The following is an 11,618-nucleotide window of genomic DNA, read 5'->3' on the forward strand; positions in this document are numbered from 1 at the left end:
GAAAAGTGTTCTTTCATTATGATTTTATCTTTTTAGGATTATACATCTCAGGGTGAGCTTTGCGCTTCTGTAAGATGTATTCTTATGTGATTACCTTGTACAAAATTGTTCATCAAAATACATGTTTTGTCATCATCAAAATGGGGGAGATTGTTAGAACAAGATTCGGTTATGCATCTACCTTGAGTTTTGATGATAACTATGTTGTATTTTTGTGAGAATAATTTTGGTACCCTAATGGTTTATTATTGTGTAGCTTTAACAGCCATTTATGATTTTGAATACATGACGTGCAACATCATCAGTTTCTGAACAATGAGTTCTAAATCCGCTTCTGCACCAGCTATTAGAAGTTTTGAAAGATGTTCAATATTGTTGCTGCAATGATCTTTTTGCTTCTGTACTGATTCACTCCTGAGAAGCTTCTAAGGAGACACTATGTTGCTGCTGCAATGTTCTCTCAGTTCGTACTTCTGGACGTGACTCTGATCCCAAACTTCTGAAGAATGGCAAGCTTATGAAGTTATGTTATGTAAATGAGGATTCTAAAGATCTCAAGCCATACAATTGAGGTTATCAAGGCTCTAACTATAGATTTTGAAGACTTTGAAGATACTTAAGATCTCAAGCTAGACTACTGACGCTGCCAAGGTTCTGATAAGAGATTCTAAAGTTTCTGAATCCGGCTTTATGTTTCTTCATTTCATGCTTCATCAAATTTCGTCGGAAGCTTGTGAAATTGAAGATAAGATCAAATGAGAGCATGATCAAATAGTACATAGTACATATCAAATATCCTTTTCACTACCTGATTTCATTAGCAAAGGACAATACTATACATCACACATGTCACTGATTTTGTGGGCGAAGGATAATATGCAGTATCACTCCTTTCACCACCCAACAGTGGACAACCGCTCTATAAGCTTTTCTTATTTTCCCCTCCAACGGTCTTTTTCTTATGCTATATAAGTGAGACTTGAAGACTTGAAGAAAATTCACCGGTGATACAATATTTTGACAAGTCTATTTCTTTGTCAAAAACTATCATTCTTTTGTACATAATTATTTCTTTGAGTTTTTGTTTATCATTTGTGCAAAATCTGCTTGTATAGAAGTATCTTGTAACATACAAAAATATTATTCAAACTGTTTATTTGATTCCTTAAAGAGGTTATCCTTGAGAAGACAAAGAAGGTTATTCTTTGTGAGTCCTTAAGGATACTAGTGTATAGTTGGATCCTTGATAAGAAGAGTATTCTTTGTGATTATTATAATCTGTTGATTATAGTGGATTAAGTCCTTGTGTATAAGGCAAAATCACCTTGGCGGGTGGACTGGTGTAGCTTTGAGTTTCAAGCGAACTAGGAAAAAAATACTTGTGTTTTTATCTTTTTGTTATTAACTTGTTAGTGGTGTGTTCTTGTTTTGGAAAAAGCTTTTGCTTGTAAAACCCAATTCAAACCCCTGTTTATTGTGTTTTTCACACCTTTATACCCATGTCATTCTTGTGAAATCATCCAAAAATGACACAAAATATTTGTTTCCTACAAGTGAAGGTAATTTAAATGGTCCACAAACATCCGAATGTACTACTTCTGATGCAAATAGAAATCTAGGTTGCTATCCTTTCATGCATATCTCACATGACTTTGAAGGATTCACAATCTTAGGAATGCCATATACCAACTTCTTAGAATTCAGATACCCTAAGCTTATGAAATTAAGATGCCCCAATCTGTTGTGCCATAACTCACTCTCACCTTCAGTACCTTCTACACTAAGGCATTTAGTTTCAGCTGTCTCCATATTCACCTTGAATGTTCTGTTGCTTCCCTAATCATATTGCATAATCAGTTTCTGATTAGAATCATACAACTTCAAGAGATTGTTCTTCATAGTAAATGAGAAACCTTTCTCAATGAGCTAATCTACACAAATCAGGTTACTCTTCATGCCAGAAACATACCAAACATCCTTGGTCATAATAGTTTTACCATTCTTCACCCTGACTTTGACATTTCCCATCTGAAATTAAGATGCCCCAATCTCTTATGCCACAATTCACTCTCATCTTCAGTGCCTTCTGCACTAAGGAATTTAGTTTCAGTTGTCTCCACATTCACCTTGAATGTTCTGTTGCTTCCCTACACAGATTGCATAATCAACTTCTGATCAGAATCATATAACTTCAAGAGATTGTTCTTCATAGTAACTGAGAAACCTTTCTCAATGAGATGACTTACACTCATCAGATTACTCTTCATGTCAAGAACATGCCAACCATCATTGATCAGAATAATTTTACCATTCTTCACCTTGACTTTAACATTTCCCATATGAAGTTAAGATGCTCCAATCTCTTGTGCCATAACTCACTCTCACCTTCAGTGCCTTCTGCACTAAGGCATTTAGTTTAAGCTGTCTCCATATTCACCTTGAATGTTTTGTTGTTTCCCTGCTCATATTGCATAGTCAGCGTCTGATCAGAATCATACAACTTCAAGAGGTTGTTCTTCATAGTAACTGAGAAACCTTTCTCATTAAGCTAACCTACACTCATCAGATTACTCTCATGCTAGGAACATGCCAAACATCCTTGATCACAACAGTCTTATCATTCTACACCTTGACTTTGACATTTCCCATACCTTCAAGGTTGATGTATTTATCATAAGGACATATGATCTTTGTTCTCTTTCTAGAGTCAAAATCAATCAACCATTATTTATTTCCAGTTAGGTGATTTGATTAACCAATGTCCATATACCACCAATCTACCAAATATGCACCATCAGATTCAGAACCCATCAATAACACATATTCATCAGCAGAATCTCCTCTAACTATGTTTGCTTCTTCTGATTTCCTTTCCTTGTTTGACCAATAGTCAGCACTAAAGTGGCCAAACTTCCTACAACAGAAGCATTAAACCTTATTCTTTTCAAACTTCTCCTTTCCCTTCCGATGTTTCTTCTCATTAGAATTGAAGGCTTCTGACTTCTAAAAACCACCACCCTGTCTCTTTTTGACTTCTAACCAAGACTGCTTATGACTCTTCTTCCCAGAAGACGCCTTTAGAGCCTACTCTACCTCTTTTTTCGAGGTTTTCTCATTCAGACACAACTTCTGTGCCTCTATTACTCTCTGTAGCTCTTCAATCCTCTTGGTTTTGAGGTCTTTCGAATGTTCAATTGCTACAATAATGTAATCAAATTCAGGAGTAAGAGATCTCAATACATTCTAAATGATTACTTGTTCTGACAAAGTTTCTCCACAAGATTTGATCTCATTGGTGATTAGAATAACTCTAGAGATATAATCAGGTATCTTTTCATTGTCCTTCATGTTGAGATTATCATACTGCTTTCATAGAGACTGAAGTTTCACCTTCTTTACTAATGCATCACCTCCGTAGCACCGTACTAGTGTGATAAACACAACCTTTATCGTCATCGAATCATCGAGTTTCTCAAACAAGTTTGCATCCATACATTGATGGATGTAGAACAACACCTTTTGATCTTTCTTCCTTGGTTCTCTTTGCATGTTTTTATGTGCTTCTGTCGCGTCCTCCGCAACTAGAACATAATCGTCGCTGACGAGATCAAGAACGTCTTGAGCGCCAAACAAGACACGCAACTGAATCGACCACCGATTCTAATTCATTCCATCAAACACTAGAAACTTTGTATTCAAGCTACCGTTTCTGCCGTTCATCTTTGATTTTATGCACTGAAACTCACACAGATCTCACTAAACAGTCGTGTTTCCCAATCCTGTAAAATAAAAAAATATGATTCTTTTACGATTCCGATCGTGAATTCAACGCAAATTCAAGAAACAAAATCAATCACACATGCGTCACCGTACACTAGTGTTTCCATGTGAATATTCCTTGTGAATCTAACCGGAGCTCTAGATAGTAATTGTTGGAGTACAAGATGAAAAAGATGGAGATGATGAAGATGTAGAGAAACGAGAGAGAAAATAGATCTAACTAACTTTTGGAGAGAAACTTTATTGATTGCATTATGAAATTCTGTTACACGTTTGGTTTATATACACAAACAATAATGCCACGTATGCGAAAATGCTAACTTATACTAGCTAGGTTAAGCTTAACAAAAATTAATGCTACAACCCAGAAGTTAAAACAAATTTCTAGAACATCAACCTTAGAAGCTTCTGCTTCTGAGTCAAAACACTACTTCTGAATATGAATTACTTCTAACAACTCTAAAATAAATTTCTCATTGAATAAAGAACCAAACAGAGTGAGAAGTAGCCAAACAGATATATAAAGAGAGAAACAACTAAAAAATAGAATAACTATATTACAAGACAAGTCTACTAAAAAGGGCGTAGCAACAAGAGATCAACTGATATCAGAATCACTCCTAAATAAATATATTTTATCTCGGTTGAAAAATTGATTTTACTTTCGATTGAAATATATTTATTTTTGTACTAAAATAAATATAAGTCTAATTGTATGAATCATTTGCCAATGGGTGACCCTTTCCCAGGGTTAGACGTGGAATAAAATACTAGATTGAGAATTACAAAAGTAAAAGATAAATTCTGTATAGGATTTAATTAAATCGTGGAAGGCCTTATTATTGTATACATTAGTTGGGTTTAAGTAACAATGTATGGTTGATATTAATTGTCTCAAACTCCGTATATGGTAGACATGAAAAAATTGTAACTTGATTTGACTCATTTGGTCTCCACGACCTAGCTTGTTGGTCCTTGTTGTGAACCATATATCTTATAATGTCTACAAGTTGTTAAGATACCTGATTCATGATATCATGCATCTCCATATTCATTTGTTGTTTAATAATACACAATATGATTATCGCTAATATCTCTAGTGGGACAATCGACACACCTCTATAAGTAGTCGAAAAAGGATAATTGTTGGCAATCCAACTGTTTGTGGAGATCCAATAGGTCACTTTGATTTGGGATACGTGACGTCCGACGTTTTGATTAATATCGCCCATTTCCTGACATATTTCGTTGACATTATTCAAGCGTACATCATTCCATAAACATTGGTTGTGTAATCTCCGACCTATTCCATTAGAGATGCTATTAGCACGAAATATGGTCCTAAAGAGTAGAGATTAGGAAATATGGTCATGAAATCTAATTGTCTAATTACAATAAATTTTGATTGAGTCTAAGGTCTTGACGATCATGATAAACCATATTTAATTTGCATAAATTTTGATTTATTTATATTAAATTGTGTTTATATTCGTCTAACTTATCGGTTGAGGATAATTTATTTATTTTTTATTCTTGTGACTTGCTATCGGTTGAGGATAATTTATTTATAAGTTAATCGTGTGTCTCGGCAATTATGTAATTTATTTTTAATAAATAGACAATTTATATATCTTCAATCCAAAATAGACTTTATCCAAGAAACCGTGATGAAATAAATAAGAAGTATCACTTGTAATAGAAATCACATATAAACATAGGATGATATTTGGCATCACTATTAATTAAAATTTCAAACTTATTTGACAACTTGCTAGTATCAATTACAATCCCTTGAGCAACATAATAAATAATTTTGTTTTGATAGACACACCCACAATAAAGCTATGCAGTCTTTCTAAAATAAATTCGAATTTAATCAACTGTTGGCGTGTTACTTGAAAATGTACTTGACAATACCAGGGATATGTGTGTTCATAAAGTAATCATCCCAATCAATATCTTTAGGGTCGAAGTAAAATAAATCTGTCTCTGTTCCACCTTCTCTTGCTGCCAACCGCAACTTTTCTGTGTTTATATCATCAAATCTGTGGGCCATAAATTCACAACAACATCACAACCTGGTTCACAACTTGTATCACAAAATAACACACATTCAAGAAATCTTACATGCCCTTGAAGAATAAGTAAGGCCTATAAAGTTCCACCAACTGCATCACAACTTCGATCTTCCTGTTTAGCTCAAGATAAGTTTCTTGAAAATACTGGCAGAGTGCTATATTCACCAGTTTCAGTCCCTATAATAAAAATGTATTAAATGTCTTATTCTCTTACTCGGCTCCAGAAATCAATAATTTATATCTATTTATAGAAAACATTATAATAAGAACCTGTAACGGGAGAAGGTAGCGAATGTAGACGTATCTTTGGAAACTATCCATGTCGGTTAATACGGTACATTTTCCAACCTTAACCGCGGTTCCATCTTTGTTTATCCATGGTTTTGCTGTGAAATATCTGAATCCATAATCCTTTAGATTGAGGTATCTCAATGGGTTTCTGACGGAGGAACCTACATGGTATATGGCATGATCATCACTAGGTTGATTTGCATGAGCCACCATAGCTACTAGCATCGCATTCACCACCATGTCAGCAGGTATCTGTATGCCAAAGAAAAATCATTAGAAAAAAAGAAAATACATTCGACGACACATTCGAGTTAAAGAACTATGAACTCACCGCGTCGACAACACAATCAAGACCTCCAAGGAAACATGATAGTTTTCCTTTTCCATAAGCAACACCCAAACTGTCTATAGTTCTGTAAAGAAAAATATTTCTTATCAGCAAACATTTTCACTTTCATGACAGACACTGACATGACACAGACACGTTTACCTGACACCCTCGACCCAACCGGGGAAAGGTTCTTTCAATGTACTGGTGACAATGGCTGGTCGGAAAATAACAACAGATAAATTTCCTTTCAATTGTTCGACGAACATCTCCCCGATTGCTTTCGTAAACACATATGTGTTAGGCCAGCCATACAGTTTTGCTCTGAAATTCGTCGAAAATTCAACGATGGACGACAAATTATTTTATGCATTAAATTCAATATAAGATCGGATAGAGATATATCGACAAACCTTGTCATGCCTAAGTCTCTCATGGCCCCTTTAATTTCACGTTCAGTGGCTCCTTTGTCTCTTAACTCACCTAACTTTTCTGTTATTAATTTCTTTTCTGCGTCCACGTCTAATCCAGCAACACCATTTAGTGAATCACCAAAAACATAGGGACTTTCTAGAATCAACCCAATTCCTTCACCACACACATAAGCTGAAAAATTATTCAATTATTAAAGTTATTTACCATACTAAATACTAATTAATTCATATTTACATTAACTAATTCATTCATTAATGCAAACCTGTTGATACATGAATAAGCACTTTAACTTTGATACATTCTTTGGCGAAGTTAAGTACATGCTTAACTCCAAATGTATTTAGATCCAATGCGATATCATACCTGTATTATAAAATATATATTATATTTAATAAAATAATAAAAAAACTATAAAAAATATATGTATGATATTGTACCAAAAATAAGTATATAAAATTGAATGTACCTTTCCATGAAGTTAGTAGTTGCAGCTAGATTAATAATGACATCTGTTTGAGACAAAATATCTTTTCTTAAAATGGAATCCTTCAAACCCAAGTCTTCACAACTGATATCTCCAGCCACCAGAGTTATCTTTTCAGAAATAAAGGACTTGAAATTTGTACCCAATTTTTCTTTTAGTAAATTAAACAAGTCCTTTGCTAATATCTAAAAATGAAACAAATATATATTATCCATGTATTAGTCACAGGCTTAATTAATTTGTAAGTTGAGGAGAGAGAAAAAATCGGATGTATGTGCCTAAATAATTAATTATGATATACATATATAATAGTAAAAAAATATGTATTAATTTAAGTAAATTATTGATATATAATGGAAAAAAATAGTAAATTATTAAAATTTCTACTACAAAAAAAAAACCAATCAATTATTACAGAACTTTTAAGAATATTTTTAGTTACCCTACTCATTATGTGTTTGTTCTTTGTTTTCAATGTTGTCTCCTTGTTGGGTCTAGTTAGATCAAACGTTGGATCTATGAATAAGACTATATTTTTTTTATTTGTCCTATTCAAAACTTTAGGAAATTGTGTTTTATTGCTGTCCCTTTAGTCTTAAAACTTCGACATCTTGTATTTCTTAAGTAATTTATTCTACACCCAAAAATATAGAGTAAAGTGTGAAAATTTTGATGATTTCAAAAGTGGCAGATTTGTCAAATTAATCTGAGATTACTTTTCCATAAGCAGTTTAAAGGTGACACTTACCCATAGTCCGTGAGGTTGTGTGAATAATTTTTTATATTTTAAAATCATAATCTTTAATATAATTTTGATATTTAAAAAAAATCATAAATATTTAAATAAAATTTGCTACAATGTAAATTTTAAATTTTTTAATAAATTATCCACAATTCTTCAAATTATTAGAGAAATTGTTGGCAAAATACTGAGAAATCATATTCCTACACCAAAACTATACAAATATACGGTATTTCACTATTTATGGGTGAAAAATAAATATTATAATAATATATATTTTTTAAAATAAAATATAAAAAAATATTATTTTATTATTATTTTAAATTAAATAATATTAATATAAAATTTTATAATTAATCAACTTCATAATTTTATTAATCAATATTACATCATATTAATCAATTTTAATAACTACTAAAAATTATTTTTACAACGGAAAGTTTATTAGTCAATTTTATAATTTTATTAATCAATTCTTTATTTTTTATCAATCAAATTTGATATATTAATAAAAATTATTTTTAATATCTTAATGTATATTAACCATCATTTTATTAATTAATTTTTTATATTTTATTGGCTAATTTTATTTCACTAGACATTATAATATTTGTGAATATTGTTCATGTGTTCACAAAATCATATTAAAAAAAATATTGTTCACAAATATATATATATATATATATATATATATATATATATATATATATATATATATATATATATATATATATATATATATATATATATATATATATATAAAATGGTGTATGAATAACATAATTAATACAAAAGAGTGGGAGATGAAAACACATTGAATAGTATTAGCTTTCAGGCCACGTGTTAAAATTTTAGATATAATAATAATAGTAATAGTTTTTATAGGAATTAAATATAATAAGAAGAAGAAAAAGTAAAAAATAATAGATTTGTATATGTCAAAAATGAAACAGTATATTTGTAGAAGTTAAAAATAAAACAATATATTTTTACAATAATAAAAAATAAAACAGTTTATATATATGGTTGCAATAATAAAAAAAAGAAATTATTATTTATCTAAAAATAAAATTATGCAACAATACCTGATCATATAAATATATTTGTGGAAATATATTTGAATAAAGAAAATAAAACATCATAATAATAAAATAAATTTTAATTTGATAATATACTCATTAAACTAAATTAAAATATGCATTAATTTACCTCATTCTGCAAACGAGAAGCTGCAGATTTGTCATCAGAAGCTCTTAAAAGAAGAAAAAGCTTTTTAACATTTGGTTGAACTCTCAGTACCTTCTCCAAAAATACTGTAAAACACAGAACCATGTGTCAGAAATATGTGCACATTAGTTAGAATCAAAGGATGAGATGAAAGAGAGAACATATATATACTTTTTGCAAGAAAACCAGTGGCACCAATAACTAAAATGGTCTTGTCTTGAAGAAAGTGGAGTATGCTTCCTACCTCTTCCATTATAGAGAAAAATATGTATAATTAAACTTGAAGAAAATATATATAGAAATAAAGCAAATTGGAATCTAAAAAGAAATAAGTATAGTACTTATGAATGGAAAAATATAATGCAACTTCTTTCATATTTATAACAAGGGAAAAACAAAATTATTTTCCTACTAAAGAAAACTAAATCGTTGAGCAATTATGATATGAGAATTGACGTGTAACTTGCAAGTTGTTTTTCAATAGTAATCAAGAATACTTTTTTATATATAACTTTTTAGATTTTTTTTAAAATATTTTTTTTTAAAAAATAATCAATTTTTTATAAAAAAAATTCAAAAACAATCAATAATTCCAAAAAATTACCAAAATAACTAGATTTTGTAGAGGATGCGCTAGATGAATTGACGCACCCCCAATTCAGTAAGAGGAGATGTCAATAGCATTGATGTATGCATTGGACTCCTCATGAGGAGGCGTCAATGATATTGACGCATGCATTGACCCTCATGAATAGGCGTCAATGCTCCTGGCGCCTAAGTGCATTTGGTTGGTGTATGCGTCAATTCATGTGGCGCATACACCGCATGTATTTTTTTTTAATTTTTTTAATTTTTTAGTTTTTTAAATATTTTTAATTTTTATTATTTAATAAATAAAAAATAGTAATGGAAATAAATAAATTTATTGATGATGTAATAATTAGTTACATTGGACTTACAATAAACTAATGACCGACCCGATTATAACGTCCCCCTGTTCCACATCCAGGTGCGTTAGTTTGTCTTCTAGGTCTCCCACGATTTTCTTGAGGTGTTTGAGGTTTTGTGTGCTGGACTTGATCGAGCGATGGTTGGTGGGAAGGTCCGACGAAAGTTCCAGCGGCATTTGATAGATGTGTCATCATTTGCTCCCAATATCCGAAGGGGCTATGGCCAACGGCGCTTCCGTAATGGAGTTCGGTGCCCATGTCATCGTAGTTAGGTCGTTGGGGTTGGGTGAATTGGGGACGGTATAGTTGCCCAAATTGGGCCATTGAATCGTTTTGGAAACGAAGCAATGGTTCTTGGGGCGTACTATAGTTAAATAATAGTTGTGTATTATGTTGATGGGATGTTTGAGTGGTCATTGGCGGGGGGCTACGATGAAATGACCCATATGAATCATTTGGGCTATAGACGATTGTGGTTGCGGGGTTTGATTCTCGGTTTTGTGTTTGGGTGGGTGGTATGAATGAATTGCGACGTTGGATGGTTGGTTGTTGGGTGGTTGGCATGAACGAGTTGCGAGGTTGGGTGTTTGGTTGTTGTGTGTATGTGGTAGGTTGATGTTGTGTGGTTGGTTGTTGGGTTTGGATGGGTTTACATTGGTGTTTGATGGGGAATTGTTGTGGGGCGTACGATGACGAAGCAAGTTGGCGTGGATCCATCAAATACCGCAGCTCATATACAAATTGTTGAGTTGTTACCGACGTAAACCATGTCATATATTGTTGAGTCGGTCTTGCACCATGGATGACTGATTCGTTTAAGATGTGTCGTCGTCGATTCCTCCATTGACGACACATCTCTTTTGCAAAGTCTCTCCAGTCAGAATAATACCATTGTGCATCAACCCTTTTTTGATGCCAATTCCCCAAACACGTGGGAGATTCTGGAATCTGGTGTAGCATGCCGAACTGCAGTTTGACCCGGTCACTCTGGTGCGTTTCCACCGTAGTGAATCAGATAATCGGTGTCTTTGCTGTCCAAACTGCAACATCGTCATGGTTCACATCATGATCCAGACCCAGATATGGCCTCCAGATAAACTGTAAAACAATAGGAAACGATTAGATGGAAAATAATTTGATAAGTATTTTTAAATTAAAATATAGTTTAGTAGGATTATTACATCGTCATGTCCAATGTGGCCCAATAGATTGCGATAGACTACAATAGCGTGTTTCAGACACCTATTATCGTTCACCCCCCTTACTGGCCACCTTAGATAGAAAAGAAGTGAAAAATATTATT

At 32.4% G+C, this 11,618-nt stretch overlaps 1 protein-coding gene across 1 annotated transcript; it reads right to left on the reverse strand.

Annotated features, from left to right (window-relative positions):
* Positions 1-5,448: 5,448 nt before the first annotated feature.
* Positions 5,449-9,806, reverse strand: LOC127086606 (fatty acyl-CoA reductase 3). The gene is made up of 10 exons (XM_051027389.1): positions 9,537-9,806; positions 9,348-9,451; positions 7,379-7,581; positions 7,175-7,275; positions 6,891-7,083; positions 6,640-6,801; positions 6,481-6,562; positions 6,129-6,401; positions 5,908-6,035; positions 5,449-5,825 (listed from the first exon to the last, which is right to left on the reverse strand). The coding sequence occupies exons 1-10, from the start codon at positions 9,616-9,618 to the stop codon at positions 5,672-5,674; spliced, it is 1,482 nt and encodes a 493-aa protein (XP_050883346.1). The 5' UTR covers positions 9,619-9,806; the 3' UTR covers positions 5,449-5,671.
* Positions 9,807-11,618: the final 1,812 nt, after the last annotated feature.

This window comes from Lathyrus oleraceus, chromosome 5 (genome assembly GCF_024323335.1).
Source record: "Lathyrus oleraceus cultivar Zhongwan6 chromosome 5, CAAS_Psat_ZW6_1.0, whole genome shotgun sequence".
Classification (NCBI taxonomy): Eukaryota; Viridiplantae; Streptophyta; class Magnoliopsida; order Fabales; family Fabaceae; genus Lathyrus; species Lathyrus oleraceus.

Bases quoted from the DNA above. Each gene is read 5' to 3' on its own strand.
- LOC127086606 (XM_051027389.1), bottom strand. From the start codon at position 9,618: ATGGAAGAGGTAGGAAGCATACTCCACTTTCTTCAAGACAAGACCATT. The intron at 7,582-9,347 runs GTAAATTAATGC...TTTCATTTTTAG, and splicing joins CTTCTCGTTTGCAGAATGAG to ATATTAGCAAAGGACTTGTT. The intron at 7,084-7,174 runs GTTTGCATTAAT...ATAATTTTTCAG, and splicing joins GCTTATTCATGTATCAACAG to CTTATGTGTGTGGTGAAGGA.